The 18,103-nt window shown below is 36.7% G+C and overlaps 1 protein-coding gene across 1 annotated transcript in view; it reads right to left on the bottom strand.

Annotated features, from left to right (window-relative positions):
• Positions 1-541: 541 nt before the first annotated feature.
• Positions 542-18,103, bottom strand: part of IL17REL (interleukin 17 receptor E like) — a 48,763-nt gene continuing 31,201 nt past the window's right edge. Inside the window, exons 6-17 of the mRNA XM_026790331.2 lie at positions 17,111-17,155; positions 16,178-16,317; positions 15,814-15,885; positions 13,409-13,463; positions 12,564-12,727; positions 10,235-10,282; positions 9,529-9,586; positions 9,008-9,153; positions 6,503-6,562; positions 5,410-5,467; positions 2,799-2,853; positions 542-1,827 (exon numbers count right to left, since the gene is read on the bottom strand). Of these exons, the coding sequence (XP_026646132.2) occupies positions 1,800-1,827; positions 2,799-2,853; positions 5,410-5,467; positions 6,503-6,562; positions 9,008-9,153; positions 9,529-9,586; positions 10,235-10,282; positions 12,564-12,727; positions 13,409-13,463; positions 15,814-15,885; positions 16,178-16,317; positions 17,111-17,155 (929 nt within the window). The 3' untranslated portion in view covers positions 542-1,799. The remainder of the gene's footprint in view (positions 1,828-2,798; positions 2,854-5,409; positions 5,468-6,502; positions 6,563-9,007; positions 9,154-9,528; positions 9,587-10,234; positions 10,283-12,563; positions 12,728-13,408; positions 13,464-15,813; positions 15,886-16,177; positions 16,318-17,110; positions 17,156-18,103) is intronic.

Below are 18,103 nucleotides of genomic sequence, written 5' to 3'. Positions count from 1 at the left end.
TTAACTTTCAGTCTGAGGGTATATTCATAAAGTTGATCTTAAGATATCATGGCAATAAAAATCACTCTGTACAAAATAACCTCTCCTGCAGAAAAGACTTTTCCACTGGAAGAAAGTGAAGAGAGCAGAGTAATGATGCTCTCTCAGCTGGGTGGCCGAGTGTCTCGTTCCTGGCTGCAGCCTGAAAGGTGTTACAGCAAAAGCAGGGTAGGTCAGAGCTTCAGGTTCACAAAGGAAGTAACAAAGCGCTCTAGGAATGCTGCCCTGCCACCTCTGCTTTTGGAGCTGCAGCACTGCTAGGAATGAGACTAGATCTAATAGATGAACAGTCTAAACAATAAAGCTTTTCTATCAAAAGAGTCAAGCAGAACTTGACCTCTCCAGGGCACCTCAAAAATTCTTGTGTTTCAATGCATGGATATGTCTCTTACACCATACTGTTAAAAGTGTCCATGAATGCCTTGAAACAAAACAAAACAAACAATTCTTAAAACCCCAGACATTCAGATGGAAAATATTTTTTATTGATCAACTAACTTCTTGTTCCCTTAGTCCTCACTCATATTCCTGATCTCACATGATCAATTCCACATGGTTTCAGGATATGCTATTAATCATCTTTTATTTTACTTTATTCCCATGTTACACAACAGGAAGCATGTTTGACGGGACTATTCAGTGAAATAAAGGCCAAATATTTGTTAATCAGTACAATGTGTAATATTATCCTGAACAATTGAGTATAAATACTGATATAATGGGGAAAAATATTTCCATTAAACTGGTTCTTTCTAGACCAGATTTCCACAGACAGTCTTAAATAGCAATCAACCAAAGACATGTACCACCTTAGACAAATAGGAAAATTATCTCCAAGGCAAACACAAATGCAAACACAGAAAGCAATTGTTAGATATACTTAAAGAACGTGGTCTGTCATGGTGAGATCATCAGAATGGCATGAGAAAATCAAGACAGGAAATTCCAAAGAAGAATAATGTATCAAAGCTGAGAAAACTTCCTCCATTATTCATTTCTCAAAAACTTTTGCTTATGTCTTAAAAATGAAAGCTACCAACAAGAAAATCTGAAATACTTGTTCTATAGTTACACAAAGTACCATGAAAGTATTCACTTATAGCATGTTTTGTATAAATACTACTTTAGATGGGAAATGTGGACCTGATTTTCTAGGTGATCTAATTGATGGTGTTCACAGGGGTCCCAGGATGAGGGAAGAGATGAGGACCTGACTCCATGTTTCAGAAGGCTTGATTTATTATTTTATTATATATATTAAAACTATACTAAAAGAATAGAAGAAAGGATTTCATCAGTAGGTTAGCTAAGAATAGAATAGGAAAGAATAACAAAGGTTTGTGTCTCGGACAGAGAGTCCAAGCCAGCTGCCTGTAATTGGCCATTAATTAGAAACAACCAACATGGGCTAATCACAGATGCACCTGTTGCGTTCCACAGCAGCAGATAACCATTGTTTACATGTTGTTCCTGAGACCTCCCAACTTCTCAGGAGGAAAAATCCTAAGGAAAGGATTTTTCATAAAATGTGTCTGTGACATTCTAAGACGCTTTTTATAAATACTGGAAAATAAGGAATCCTAATCTGAATTTGTCATATTACAGTAGGCTCAACTTGCTAAATTCTTCACTCATGAGAATAATCTCACAGTAATTAGAAGCTACTGTCATGAGAGATGACCAGTTAGACCAGAATTGCAAGTTGCACCAAAATACAATGTTGAGAAGATCCTGAGGACCTTGAAAACATGTTGTTAGATTCAATGCAAGGACTCCACATTCTTCATCCTAGGAGAAAAACAGAAGAGGAAAGAAGATTATTATTATTATTTTCTCCAAAGTGTGAAAAAGTTCATTGCTATATAGTTGGTATAAAATAACAAATCTAACAATTTGTCCACAGCTTGTGTACTTGACTGTCACAATTCAAACAGTGTTTATATGAACATATAAACAAAATCAGATACTTTATTCTGAGTGGTATCTTCTGAAAGGGAAAAGACTGCCTCAAGGCAAGGATGGCAGCCCCTTCTCAACCACATGATTTGCAGAGCTTTTGCAAGGCTCCATCTTTTCCCCATCTTTGAACAAGAGTTTTTCATTTCTATTTTCTCTGGAGTTCTAGGTAGCTCCCACTCTCCTAGGCTGGCTCTGAAAGGTATCCTTAGAGAAAGAGAATTTTTAAGGGCTCAGGGTCAGCCAAATTGTACCTCCATGCATGGGCTGCATTATTTACTGATTATTTGTCCATAGCCTAGGAGAGGTGTTTAGCAAAGGACTGTGGCAATAAGAAGCAGCACTGGAACAGCTGAGCAGACATGTCTAATCAGTGAGAGCACAGAGGGATCCGACCTGCATGCAAACATCAGTGAGAAAGCAGGGAACAGGGGCTAATAATGTGAATATCACACACAGCAATCTGAGCTTGTTTCAGGGCTCCTGAAGGCTGTGTTGTTACTTTACAAACTTCTCACTGGCACTGGTTATTTGCCTCCCTTTCTCCTCACTTGGGCAGCAAGGCAGCTACCTCTGATTCCAGACTAAACTGCAAAGAGAGAAAGCAAGAGAAGAGAGAGCACAAAAGCAGGGAATGTGTTCAGTGGGAAAGGGAGGGTTAAGAACCTGATATTCCTTCTAGCCATATACAAAATTCATTCAGATATTCCTTCTGTGCCTGTTACAAGGCCAGTGATATGGTTTCAAGATTAAAAACCCCATCCATTCCCCCAGATGTTTCAAACTGTAAATTAGATGGATACCTGTGTGTCATGGCTTTTGGTGGGTTTCCATCACTGTATGACTGACCATGAAAACCTGAGGGAACAAGTTCAAATATAGCTTGCCATTTTGTTTTAATTATGATTCACATATTTATTCTCAGAGTAACTGATATGGATTATTGTTTCATACAAAATACATTAAGTTCTTATTTTATAGGGGAAATAATGTCTCAAAATGCTTGGCTTTATTAAATAGAATCCTGAAAAGTGGTCAAAAGAAATAGAAAATTTGAAAGAAGCACAAAGTATTGCCTCCAAGTCAATGCTATTAAATTCAAAATTAAAAAAAACCCCCACATTATTTTCCTATTTCCATCCATTGTAGAGCGAACAAGACCAAGCTATTTAATTCCCAAAGTACAGCTTTATAGAAAATATAGAAAAAATATGTACAGCTTTATAGAAAAATGCTATCCATTGTAGAATAATAAATTATACATGCCAGAAAGCTCTTCTAAAAGCTTGGGTAAAGAGCAGCCTTCCTGATGTTTAGACACAATGACTTTTTTTAATAGATGTTGTTATGACTGGAATCTTGTTTTTAATAACATCATGAGTCTTCTGAACACACTGACAGTGCTTGTTATCTTTAACAGTAACACTTAACATGCACATTTTTATTTTACAAAGATGTGCACAGTATATATTTTTACTGTGCCATTACAAGATTATTTGTCATTTGCTTTGACATTTGTATAAACCATAATGTCACAAATTACAGACAAATCTCAAGTTTAATATTGCCTTCACTTTTACATGGATGGCTTTCCTTAATATCTTAGGCCCAAACACAACAGCATCCCAGTGTAACAATTATCACCCTTGGTGACTGCTTTAAGAAACTTTTATCACATCCTGATTTTAAAAGGCTAGTGTTTATGAAATACCTTGTTTATATAAAATATGCATTTAAGAATACAAAAACCCTTAGTAGTTTTGCTGTCACTGATACATTAAAAACCTTACACCTGAGAAGCAGCTGGTGGCTTCCAGTGAGTCATTAAGAACATTGGAATTATTGCAGTGAGACAGACCAACCCAGTTCAGTGTCCCACCTCTGACACTGACTTGTACCATCTTGCTTACAGGGAGATTTTGGGAACACTGGTCCACAGACAGAGATGGATTGATCTACCAACTGATATAGATCACATTGTCCCAAAACCATAAATTATGTCAGGATCCATGAAGCATGAGGTTAATGTACAACAAACACAATGATCACACATTACAGTTCTGACATTCTTGATAAGTGCACATTTTCTCCTTCTTTTTCTGAATCTCCACAAATTCCTAATCAAAAGGAAAAAAACTCAAAAAACAACAACCAACAAAAACCCACAGACAAAAATACAAACAAAACAAAAAACCAAACCAAACACACAAGCTTGTGAGAAAATTTAAATATTTAAATCCAATATTGTGCACAAAAAGTTCTTTAGTCAGCTTTTGATGTTCTGCTATTTTCATTTACTGCACAGAAATGTTCTCTCCTACTATGAGGTGCAGGGAAATTCCAAGACTGCCATCTCTAGAGCTTTTAATTATTTTACATTCTTTTGTCATACTCTGCATTTTTAAATGGAAAATATGAAAAATGAAAATGCATCCACACTGCATGAATCACAACACTGATAATTTAATTTATTAATCTTGAGTGAGCTTGTTACCAGTTTTTCAGTGGAGAAGAAACCTGAACTGGCATTATACAAATGATTACACAGGGAACTACATTCAGACCACAAATTCAAGCTCCCTTCTTTTTATTATCAGGCTTCCAAGTCTGAAGCTGTAGTTAACTGACAGGTGTTTTTTTAGACAACAGGGAAAACCTGTCACAGGACTTGCTGTATTTGCAGTGAACTAGAGGGAGATGTAGGTTGGTTGGTTGTGTGAGTTTGGGGAAGTGTTTTTGGCAATGTTCAGATTGAGGCTTCTCTCAGCATGATTCCTTTTAGACTTTTTAGTTCTAAATTAATCAATCCACTTCTGTACTGTACACCATAAACCCCACAGCCTTGGTTTGCTCTGAACTCACTGATTTCTACACCACCTTACTTTCAGGGCTTGGAGGTTCTAGAGTATTCTGGCTCCATAGTGCATCTGAGTGCACCTCAAATCATCATCATAATAATGTCCAGAAGCAAACTTATGTTTTTTGGGAAGTGGAGGGAAATGCTGCTGTCCCATTTGCAGGGGGGGAACTGAGAGTGGGGCTGTGCTGCAGTCACTGCAATGGCAGCAGTGTGTGCCTCCTGCCAAGGTGTGCTTTTAGCTAGTGACCTCATGTACTGACAGCAAGGTAAATACAGGCGTGACACACAGAAACTGGCACAAGGTGAAGAATTCACCCAGGAAGCAGAGACAGCAGCCAGCACACAAGCTGCCCTTGCAGAGATAATTAAAGTAGCTCATGGGGTATATCAGTCCACTGTCTATAAAGGACTCTGAGCATATCTAGCTCTCATGCACACATCCACATCCAGTCAGGTGAATCCCACTTCAGTTTCACAGTGAAAACACACTTCACCTCAAATGTGCTCTTGTACAGAATCAAGACCCAAGCTTCTTTTGTTAACATTCTACTCACCACAGAAGGTATCACAGATTTGCAGTGGAACTGAATAATCCACATCTGTTCTCCAGCCCTTTCAAAAGAAAGAATTGAGGCTTATTCCCCTTTCAGCAGAGCTGTTACTAAGCTCTTGTGTTGACAAAACGAGATGGCTTTATTAGTTTACTCAAGGGACTGCATTTTAAATCTGTTTCTATATATACACATATGGAGATTGCTGGTCTAGTATATATTGAGTTGCAATCACTTTCAGGTCTCTAAATGATAGAACTAACCATAATTTTTGTTGCTATTGTTGACTGACAGATAATGTCTTACTTACAAAATAAATAATTTATGCAGGAAATTATCAGTCTCCCCACTAAATTTCATTTCTCACTAGGGAAAGAACTACTACTCTCATTACTCAGTAGGCTTTTGCCAATCTCACTTTCATGTTCCCTCTTTCTTCCCAGCAGCAGAAAGTGAAGGTGAGAAGGGCCTTCCAGGGCAGCTACTGGAGCCTCAGAGCTCCACTCTCACTTTCATTTCTTTCAGTGTCTGCTGAGAACATTAACTCCAGAGAGGCATAAACCTATCAGCTTCATGCTCATTTTCTATGAACAAAATTTCTTAATGAAGTTCAGCTACAGAAATATTGTGCAGAAATCTCAGAAATCATTTGCTCAGTTCTACTTTCCTGAGTGCTAATTCTAGGACACCATGCACTTGCTGCGCTGTTTACTATATGCCTCACCTTTTCTAGTATATGTCAATTTTTGAAAATTCATCTATTATTTACTTGGATCTTTTGATAGCTTGGAACTTTTTATTTATGAAGGAACACATAAAGACAGGATTAGCAATATCCTGATGATATCCTTTTATCTGCCACTGACAAAGGAGCAAGATCATGGAGAGCAACTTCTCAGTTAATTAATGTCATCTCAAAGAAAAGTGGTGGCAGCATACCAAGCTTTAAATAATGCTCTTTGCCAACTTGATTTGCACAGTAATCAGATTTAGCTGGGAAGAGAGAGCAGTGAGAGTACCTGCTGGTTTTCTAGGTGTCTTGATGATTTATTAGTTTATTTTGTACAGGGTACCTGGCAAAAAGCAAGACACATACCTGAATGCAAATTGTTGACCCACACATTTCCTGTGACATAGCGATTGAAACAGGATCTCCCTAATGAATAAAAAAAAGAAGCTGAAAATCACTATTTTCCATACCTGGAAACAATGAAAACATACAGTATCTCTTCAGTTCTTTGCTTTGATTCCCAATAATGCTATTAGTGTTCTACTGTGTTAGAAAATCAGTGGAAGGTTATTTATTTTCAGAGCTAACCCCAGAGCTCAATGACCATAAGCAGCTGGACTTGCCAAGCAGAGTGTGGCAGCACAGGAAGGGGGCAAATGTTACTGCATTTTATGGAGCATCACAAGGAGGAAACTCCCCCCCACTGTTTGCTTCCTCCCATCATCCTCACTTCTTTTCCCTGGTGTATGAGCTGAAGGAATGACCCTGTCTTTACAGCTCTTCTGGACTTCCCATCCCATTGTATGCAGAGAACAAGCTGAGCCTTAGGGCAAATTTGTCCTAAATGACTGGCTTGACATTTAATATCTGATTGATTATGGTTTGTCCTCAAAATAATGTCTGTTACTCCACCACTAGCTATGCATCCTACACCACTCTCTTCAGGGTGGCAAACTCCTAAAGTAACTGGGGGCAAATTAGGTGAATAAATTAAAGCATGACCGAAGAGGAATTCGTAGTTAGAGGATCAACATTGGTTTCTGGGAACACAGAGTGAGGTCTTGATATAAACTTTGTGTACACTGCTCATGGTGTTGAGACAGGAACTGTATGTAATTTATTTGGGGTCCCATTCTGTCACAGTAGCAGAGACATAACAGCTCTGTACCAAAGGGAAGAAAACAGCATGTCTGAATGCATCAGTGCCTTCATGAAACACACATTTCAATATCTAGCTGTGATTTATTGGTGTTCCACCATTATGCCTTTCACTTAGCTCTTCACACAGGGAACCTTTAAAACCAGAAAATACAAACTCCACAGATTTCATGTGAAATAGATCAGCTGAAGAGAACCTTCCCTGAGTGTTGACAACTCTTCTACAAGATCTCCATTTCTGCCAGTAATACAGCATTTTCCAGACAGCTTTTCCCTTTAGGATAGACTCTTGATATTGCCACCAATGCCCTCTGTGGTCTGTGTTAATTAGGATAGCTGTTTTTTCCCAAGCCTTTTGCCATGATTATTCAGCTCTGGGAACCCCTAGAGAAGCAAGTTATTATCTTCCATTTTTGCATGTCCTCAGATTGTGCTGAGTTGGAAAACTCTTTTTATCAGCTGTTCTGTTACATTCAGCACCAGAGGTGCACTAACAATCTAAACTGATCCATTAGAAAACAAATTCAGCATTCAGTGTCCAGCCCATCATGTTAAGAAATGCTTAACAATAACTGCCTGGTATGTGCACTCTTCCCACTAGAAGAATCACAAGTACCTGAAAAAGGCAGAGTTGCATTGTGTCCCTGCATAGTGACAAGTACAGCTGGAATATACCTTACAGAGAGGACAGAGGTAGGAGCTGTGCTTGTGTGTCCAAAAACACATCCTCCTGCAGCAGTCATAGCCAGGAGTGACAATTCAAATCACAATATCTAGATTTCTCAAATTTCTCAAAATTCATCGTGTTCCAGCTCATGTGCCTGGTCAGTGAAGCAGACAGCAGGAGCACATATTTAGCAGTGGATCGGAGAGTGCTGAGGAGCTGGCTGCTGAACCAGACAGATGTATTTCAGCATGGTGGTCCTAGTAGCTGCTAGGATCTATCCTGCTAATATTGTCCTGTCTGAAAAATAATACTATGTCCTCTCTTTTGCTCTTTGACCTCACTTCCTAGATGTGTCTCTCAGCAGATCACAGTTGGGCCAACAAGTAACTGATAGGCAGGGTTAAAGGGCAAAGCACAGTGCTGCACTGAAAATGTGTGGGACATAGACTAACTTGCAAGAGAGGAATGAGGCTCTCGTCACTAGCCGCTGCCTGACACTGAAATCTGACCCTCCCATAATCTTTCCCCTCTCTGTCCCCATTTTGTTGGATGAAGCAGTTGTGTAGCCACACCATCAGCTGGCTCAAATAGATAATTTGGCTGAAAATGAGCCCTTTTTGCGTGTTGAGTTTGTATTGGCAGCTGTGATATTTAGAGTTCATCGTGGATTGATGCCCCAAGTCTTACATTTCATGATGTGTGATTTGCCAGGTCAGCTGTATCAGCGACCCATATATGAAATATTCACAGTAACATTTGCTATATGCATAATACAAATACCACACTACAAAAATGACATTAAAAGTTCCCCTCAATAGTCACATCATTTGATGTGACTCATTGGACTTCAGCGTCTTTATTTATTTCTTGTTTCAGTGTGAGATCAGATTTAGAACTACATGCTTTTAAAATGTTCCAGTAATTGTTGCAATATGTACATGGTTTATTAATGGATTCAAGCTGCAGAACAATATATGGAATAATAAATGAATGAAGTTAGGTATGTTTAAAAGCCTTAAAAAGTTTAAGAAATAATATATACAAACCACAGAGACTGAATGGTGCATCCCAAGAGATTCACATGAAGCCATCTGCGTCCTGTTACACACAAGCACTGAGAACTGTGCCTTGGTTTGGGATGTGAAGAAAACTTGTATTTGTTCTGCAACTGCAGCAGTCCTCATTTTCCAGGCTGATATTAGGGGAAAATACTTACTTTTAGATGTGCAAGGACCATACAGTATATTCTAAAATTTATGCCTAAAATAAAAGCTTTTTGTGTTTTTAAGTGTTATCAAATGATATGCAAGCAATTATTTTAATTATTTTGATTCCTACAAGTTACTTTTTATACTGTTGAACACTAGATCTGCTGAGGATACATAGAAGTAAAAAGCTGTCAAGTCTCTTTGACTTAGTTTACAATTTACAGTGTTGTTGAACATTTCTCACTTCTCATATCTAGTGATTTAAATATTTTCTGCAATATAATGTTATTTACAATTTCCACAATATAATTTTATTTACAATTTAATGTTTATTTACAATTTTAAAAATATATATTAACCTGGAAATTCTCCATGAGCAAATGGACATTTAATCCAAGATCCTCGTTTGGTGGTAAACTGAAAGCAGAGAAATCTGTTATGAAAACCTGATTTTCCATTTCAATCTGTGGCAAACATTCAACTAGTGATGATCAGAGCATTCCAGAAAGTTGCAGAAGATTAATTCACAGCTTTCCTCCTTTATTGTATCTTCCAACCCTTGACTTAAATTAGATCCCCTAATTCTTCCGGTATTTATAATCATGCATATTTTGTACAAATATCTGGTCCCACTGACTTGAAAGTAATTTAAAAGAAAACAATAATATGCCTGTATTTGCCTTATTTGAATTTTTCCCCTCAAATAGAATAGTAAGAGATTCTCCATTAAGTGTTGATCATTTTATTTTCAAATATTTACTATGAAAAACTTTATATGTTAAATTTAGCATATTCTTCAGAGTTTGCATTGACAAAAAACATTTTTTTCCTGCTTTTCTTAAACAGACAAAAAGGAAGGGAACAATCTGACCTGTGTCCTCTCTACCATTGCTGCTGCAATTCAAAACTATCACCTTCTAATCTAATCCTTCACTTTTCCTTCATTCTCAGTTCCCATTTATCAGAGCTATGAAACAAAATATTGATCATAAAGAACATCAGCAGCTCATTTGTTTTAGAGATAGAAGGGCAGTTAATATGTGTTTTACAAAGAAATTCCTTTACCTTCATGCAAAGTCTTGGGTGGGTGTCCACACGAGAATATTTGACCTGCTGGAAGACAGAGCACTCAGCATTAGCTAGTTTTATTAACAAGTTTCACAAAATCAACTACTGAAATTTTCATGGCTTGATTACTGCAAAGGCAACTGGCTTGTTTAATTCATAAACATCCCAGGAAGTTAATCAAATAAAATTATTAGTTAGAAACAACTGCTGCTTTGGATTACTGAATAGTGTTCTCCCTTTTATCTGCAATATGTAGCATTTTTTATGGTCAGACTGACCCATTAGAGCTAAATTAATTGATTCTTTGGTGGCTTGTGCAAAATTCTGATTACAAAGTCAACTTATTTCAACCCCTTATTTTCCACTCATGAACAACTCATCAGAACACCTAAACATACATCCAAAAGTATCCCACCATCATTCAAAGTTGAGAAATCTTGGAATTTTCCATATCCTTATTTCAGAACAGTGAAACGTAGGCTGAATTTTGGACATACACTTAAGCAATTCCACAAAATGTTGTTTTTCTTGATTAACAATTGTTTACCCACCAAGGGCTTCACCACAAAGAGCCTTTTCTTATAAAAACAATAGCAGCACACATTGCTATACACATGATCCTACTTAAATAAACCCTGCTGCTAAAAGTGACTGAGCACCCTACACAGCCAAACACTTCCTGTAACTTCTTTTGAGAACATAACAGCAGTGTCCCAGGAGATGGCTCTGCAGGAGTCTGCTCAGACCTGGAGACAGCTTTGTCATCGACAGAGGAAGCCCCAGCCTCAGTTAGGAGGAGGGATGCAGCTTTTGTGCCTGAGTCAGTACAAGTGCACAGTATTGGAGTGTGTGGCCTTGTCTGGATTCACAGGGCAGCTGGCCCTATCTGAGCAATCTGCAGTAGTTTCCAGCATACTACAGGGATGGTTTTCAGGGTTACAGTACAATAAATGGACCAAATTCAATATCAAACTTGTTAGAATTAATGAGGAAAAAAAGGAGAATCCATTCTATCCATGAATGTTGATGATCCTTGTGGGTCCCATCCAGCTCAGGATATTCTATGGTTCTATGATTAATATTAATGTTCAGTCATTAAATGCAATCAGTAAATACAGAAAAACACTCGTACTCTGTAATATGTTTGGTTTCTGTTCTGGTGATAGATACAACCATTACCAGCCAGACCCCATTTTAGTCTTATTTTCTTTTTCTCCCTGTTTTCCCCTCCTGCAAGCAATGAACTGTACTTGCTGCCAGCAGATGAATAATCCCAGAGGGATCAGTCACATCTAGAATTAAATTAATCTGTTTTCTCAAGATCAAAGCTTTGTTGGAACTCATAAATGATGAATCTGAACAATCACTAAAGGCTTGGCCAGGAGTTCCTAATCACAAAAGCATTCGACAGTCTGGAGTCAGCCCCTCCCCAGTCATGTCATCAGAATAATAATATTAATCCAAAAGTTTCAGAATTAATCTCTTGTGTTTGATTTTTTTTTTTTTTTTGCCTTTTCTGTAGTTACTTTAAGTTTACAGCCTTCTCTCCACAATCAGGCAAGCCTCATTGTGATTACTTTTCATGATAAAACTAATTCTAATGAACCTCAGAAAGCCAGAGCATTCAATATTGAAGTGTTAAGCCATTCAAGACATATGCATTTGAAAACCCTTCTCAACTTGAGAAAATAAATGCGGGAAGAACTAAGGGACACAATATTTCAGCACCCACAATTTCAAGACACTGGACCAGGTAGAGGAAGACACTTCAGGAAGATCTTATTTACAAAACAATTGTGCCCTACCAAAGTACTGTTATGTCTCCAGAGATATGTAAAGAGATTTAGCTTCATTTAATTTATATTTCTGGTGTCTAAATGTTAAATATCTACATCTGATCTGATCACAATAGACTCTTGTGACAGTAAAAAGAAGGTGGTACCATCAGAGAGAAATCCCTCCAACCTACCATGCCTACCTAGAGATGAGAAGAGTTGTCCTCGCAGTGTGTCTGTTTCTTACTTTAAAGGTAACCTGATGTGAACTATAAATAAAAAGCAGATCCTATTTACCCCAAAGAATTTAGCAAACATTACTAGCTGCCCAGTCATCTCCACTTGTTATTTCTTTATAATGAGTCAGTGACTATTTTGAATAAATCATGTGATTAGTGTGCAAGAACAGACTGTGATTATGAATAGTTTTAAGTATCAGAGAAGAAGAGAGGAATTTGCAACTGCTCTTATTCCAAAATCTAGATCTTCACATTTTGCCTTTGGTGATGCTTTTCAATCTCACAGTTTGAATTAATCCACAGAGCTCTTACTTTCTCAGAAGAATTTTTGAAAGATTTTTCTATATCTTCACAGTGGTCATTCGACTTGGTGAACCTGCATAGATTGACCATGACAAGGACAGGACAGGCTGGCTCCCAGGCAAGGGTTTGTGTTGATGGGTTATAAACAATATTGTCCCATAGCACCTGTGTATCTGTGCACAAAGAGAGAGGGAAAACATTACTCAAAATGTCCAGACAGGAATCAACACAGCTGATAAGTCTGGTACCTCTACATGTGCTTTAAACCAAAATCTTGGGCTTAACACCATAAAACACATTTTAGGCCACACTTTTTTTCTATTTGCTTGGTAAAAAATAAATACTTTAATATGTGTGCAAATAAGACAATTTCTTTTTCTGTTTTTCTGTTTCTTTCTGAGCTGTCATCTCAGACAAATTTCTGATGTTGCTGGAATATTTGTGTGAATAATTTCCTGTTAAGCATAGAACTCATATATAGTTAACTGTCTTCTTTTTCAACTCCTTGCTCCGTCCTTTGGGTTGGGTATTGGACACACTCAAATGTCTCCTTGAAGCCCTCTTCTCACACTATTTCTAAGATGACCCTTTATTTCTTCTGCCCAGTTCGTGTGTCACTTAAGCAAATGCGGGAAATGACCAGAAAGTTACTTAGTGTTTTTGTTGGCATAAACTTGGTGAATTATTTGGTCTGACAGTAAGTTGTTTCATCTGCCCACAGTAAAACAAACCAATATGATTATTTCCTTGAAGTTTTGCAACACATGATTTTCAGTGTAGATTAATTTAAACTGTGACATACTAATGGAGCTGCTGAAAGTCACTCCTATAAAGAGTAAGCGCACAGTACTTGCCATTTTCAAAGGGGCAAAGCTGTACCCTCCTTGCATCTGGAAGTGCCAGCCAGCCCTACAACCAAACAGTGGACATCAGTTAGAGGCTGTCAATGTTTTTTAACATTTTAACATTTTTTTAACATTTTTAACATAAATGGTTTTAACATTTCAGGTAGAATGTGACAGAAATTTTTCCTGCCAAAGATAAGGATGCTATATTTGTTAGAAAGCTTTGGAAGTAATTTTTTTAAGGTTTTGCAGCATTTGTTTTATTTTGTTATTCTTTATTAGTGGCATTGAACTAAGGTGATCCATTCTAACACTATATCCTATTTCTAAGTTGAATCTTTGGTCCAATTTAATTTAGAAAATCTTTCACTTTGATTTTCATTAAGTTTCTTACAGTAATTGATCTTATATTGTGATTATTGAATGTTTTGATTTCACTTTCTAGGGGAATCAAAACATTCAATAGTCATAATACAAGATCTCCTGGCCTAGGCAATGGTAAAGGATGCATCCTTAATATCTGAAGACTAAAACTTAACTCAATCTTCAAGTATATGTGCATGGCTGCTGCTATGCCCTATTTATTTAGATTCATGTGCAAATGTTTCTGTTTCCATCTGTTTGCTCAGCAATCCTATTGCAGAATTTTCTATCTGCACTGCAGAATTTTCTGTTTTGACACTGCAATCCTATTTGCAGAGTATATACTGAGAGAAATAATTTTTTTCTAGTGATCTCATATTTTCAGAGTGGAATGAAAAAATTCTCTAGGCTTCGACAAGCCTTTGTGGTTCAGCTTGCCTATTTAGGTATGTGGTTTTAGGTCCCACAATGTACACATCTAAGTGTCAGTAAAGTGCCCAAATCACTGTCACAGTAGCCTTATTTAGACCTAGCCAGAGCAGCCAGTGGAATCTACAGTGCAGTCCAGCACATCCCAAAAGGATTGGCCATCTACCTTTGGTCAGTTGAGCACTGACTGTATTAATTAGCTCTCCATTGACTTTAAGAGTTTATTCACCTAATTCAAATGTAGATATCTTTATTTAGATATTTACATTTAGGTATCTTAATCTGCAAGGTAAATCTAAACTCAAAATTCAGTGAGAAAACTAGGTTCACAAAGCATCTCTCTATGTTAGCAGGATAATTTTAAATTTATTTGGGATCTTTTATTCCTTGTATGAAAGACATTCCAAAATCTCACTTCTCAGGTTATCATAAAAATCTGTAACTATCCTGAATATATTCATGGAATGAATTTTTTCTCCCTTCATTCTCATTGCAAGAATGGCTTTAGTTTAAAACATATCTTACTTTTCCTTATAAGTGATCCTTCTGGTCTGTATTTGCACAGGAAACATAATTTCTGTTTGCATGTGTTTTACCAGGCTAATGGAAACATGGTATTTGAATTCCTTCTGTAAAACAGTCTCTTCATTCCCCAATCACTACAAATTTTTATGTGCATCTTCCTTTAGAATTAACCTGTCTTAAATACGGATACAAGAATTCCTTGCAGTATTTCAAAGGCGGCCTTGCCGGTACTTTCCTTTTAGCTTGGAATAATCTAATCTAACTCGCTAGACTTTTGTTCCTGTTTACATGTTGACATCAGGGAAGCAAGCTAGTTAATCACCCTGTGATCAGCTATTTCACCCAGATCTTTTTTCTTCCACTGTTATTTCTAAATGAGGACTCACATCTTACAGCAAGAATTCTTTTTATCAGAGCAAATGCATGAACTTGCACTTCATCCTTTACACTTCATCATCCTTCATTTATGTCACATATAAAGATCTCTAGTCTTCTCCAATCACCCTGACCCTCTTCCATTTTTATTATAGGTCCCAACTGTGTTCCAGCAAATCCTATTACACATTCCTGCATTTTGTCCCCATGTCATTGATGAAAACATTTATATGAGAATGACTCTAAGTGTCATCCTTAAATAACTTCCCTACCAGCACAGGCCCATCCAACAGGAGTTGCTGAGTTGGCTCTGCAGCCAGGTATTATCTACCACTCAAATCTTGCCATCACTCTGTTTCCTCAATTCCTGTTTTAGTTTCTCATGCAATACTATATCAAATGCTGCTGATATCCAGTAAGATTAAGTCTTCTGTCTTTTCATTGTTTATAAAAAATCAGTCAAAATAATATTACACAACACATTCCATTAATTATTATCAATTTTATCTCATTTTCTTTTGATTGCCATGTTTTAATTAGCATCTACTAAAAGAAATCTCTTCCTTACATTTATGTAATTCTAAGGTCAAAAAAAGCCTTAGTCAAAAACTTGGGCCTAGAGCCTTTTTCTTCAGATTTTTCCTCCTTTCCTTAGCACAAATCCCTAATAAAATTTCTTCAGTCAGAAACACAAATATATACCAAATTCCAGAGTGTATTACCTCAATGCAAAGACAAGGGAGTAGCTGAGAATACTTCAGAGAAACGGACTTAAAAGATTCCTTTCCCTTTATCTGAAATGAAAAAGATGGTCATAAATCCAGGACAGTAATTTTCTTTTAATTAGATATAAGCTAAATTAGATATAGATATAGATATAGATATAGATATAGATATAGATATAGGTGATATAAATATAGGCAGAGATGATATAGATAGTTACGAATATAGATTATATAGGTGATACAGATGATATAGCTGTAGATACAGACATAGATGGCATTTCCTGTGACTGTGACCTTAATGAGCATTGCCACCTGCAAGGCACCCCTCACAGTTCCCCAAAGCAGCAGGAGTTTAACCCACCACAGCAAATGCCCCAGCATCTTCACAGGTGAACCATTTGTGGCACAGGCGAACGTTATAATCTTGATCTCGGGGAAAGTTGGACACATTCACTGTTACCATTTTCCTTGCCCTGTCTAAATTATAAGCTAACTTTCCAGCTGAAAAAAAATAAAATCAAGCATGAAATTATTACATCTCTTTCTTTATAACTTTATTATTTCTATTTTATGTATTTATAAAAGGGACAGAATATATTTCATAACTTGATGGAGATGAAAATCAACATCTATAGAATCTTGCTTAGAATATTTGAAATTATTATTATTTTATACTCTAATATTCCTCTTTTTTTTTTGAGATATAATTTTCATTCAACATTATTTAGTTTAGCACTTGTAATACTGAGAGGCCAAGACACCTGCCAATTTTACTTCAACCTTAGTACTTGGAATCTTATATAGTTTATGTACAAATATTTGAAATATACACAATAATACCACTATAAGGGCTGATTAACCCAAGATTGTAATTTTCTTACATAGAGAATATGTGCAATTATGATAGATGAGTGTAATATGTAGAAGGAATATTTTTTAATACATATATTCACAGGTATGCCAAACGCAGTATAGAAGTTTGGAAAATCAATTTCAATCTATTTATGAGGTCTTCAATAGATAAAACATAAAACCAGCAATTCAAAGTGCATTAAAAGAACACAAATCTGTTTCCAAAAGCTTATAAATCATATAGAATATCAAAACCTTTACCTCCCATGTAGCATTTTTAATATATTTCCAGAACATTACCTATCAACTACATGGTAATTATAAGTAGTGGTAGTTGGAAATCATAATTTTTTCTCCCTGCTCATTTAAGTATGAAAACATGTCATTGTGTAGGTCACCAGAAATGTCTCACAGCTCTAAGCTTCACAGGAGATCAGCTCACCTGAACAAGCTGGAATATATTTTCCCACATCACTGTTTCTGCAATCTGCAAGGGAGAAGGCAGAGTCTGTTTCAGTGCTGCTTTATTCACATAACTGTGTAAACAAACTGCCAAATTATCCAGTAGATTCCCAACAGAAAACCTCTCTCATCCCTCTTTTTAAGGGCAGACTTGTATACACTTTTAGATAAACTGCAAAAGAGATAAGTACTCTTCCCACACAGAGAGATTATATCACAATATGCCTTAAGGACTTATCTCCCTGTCTGGGGTTTCTACTGGGAAACCTCATCAGCAGTAAAGGCTGCAGTTGAGGATTTAGCACCACACTTCTTTACCTAGAACCTAACAATAATTTGAGCAATAATATTAATTTTGCTTACTTTTTCCTTGAAAAACAACTCCTATTGTTTACCAGGCTCAGTTCTCTGTTATCAATGATTCTGTATTTTTGCTATTCTGACTCCAGCCTTAGAAAGGAACACCCTACCTAGCTCCTAGGGAGCTTACCAGAATTAGAAGCCAGGCAACACTTTCAGAATATCTGGTATTCTTATCTCCAAAACTTAACTCTTAAGAACATTTAAACAAATTTTCATGTGTTGCTTTCACCCCTCCTTGCATAACACAGTATTGGAGAAGCACTTCACTCTAATTTCCCCACAGGGTCCTTTTCCACCAAGAAATATTTCCTATGTTCATTTGTTCACTCATCCTTGTAATGTGTCTAAAACTGGGTTTTGTAAAACCTTGTTTCCTCCCCTCTTTGTTCACAAAATATATATGATATACTTCAATATTATATAATTCAAATAGTGAATATACTTCAAATATATATCATTCAATAGTGAATCAGGACTGAAAAGAAAACTTCAAATATATATCATTCAATATATATACTTCAAATATATAAAATTCAGTAGTGAATCAGGACTGATGAGAAAACTAAAGGCATTTTAAGCACAAAAAGGCCTTACTTGTACCCAAGTGTCA

This window comes from Zonotrichia albicollis, chromosome 4 (assembly GCF_047830755.1).
Source record: "Zonotrichia albicollis isolate bZonAlb1 chromosome 4, bZonAlb1.hap1, whole genome shotgun sequence".
Lineage (NCBI taxonomy): Eukaryota > Metazoa > Chordata > Aves > Passeriformes > Passerellidae > Zonotrichia > Zonotrichia albicollis.
The sequence above is the reverse complement of the archived record's forward strand: the minus strand, read 5'-3'. Positions and strand labels throughout refer to the sequence as shown.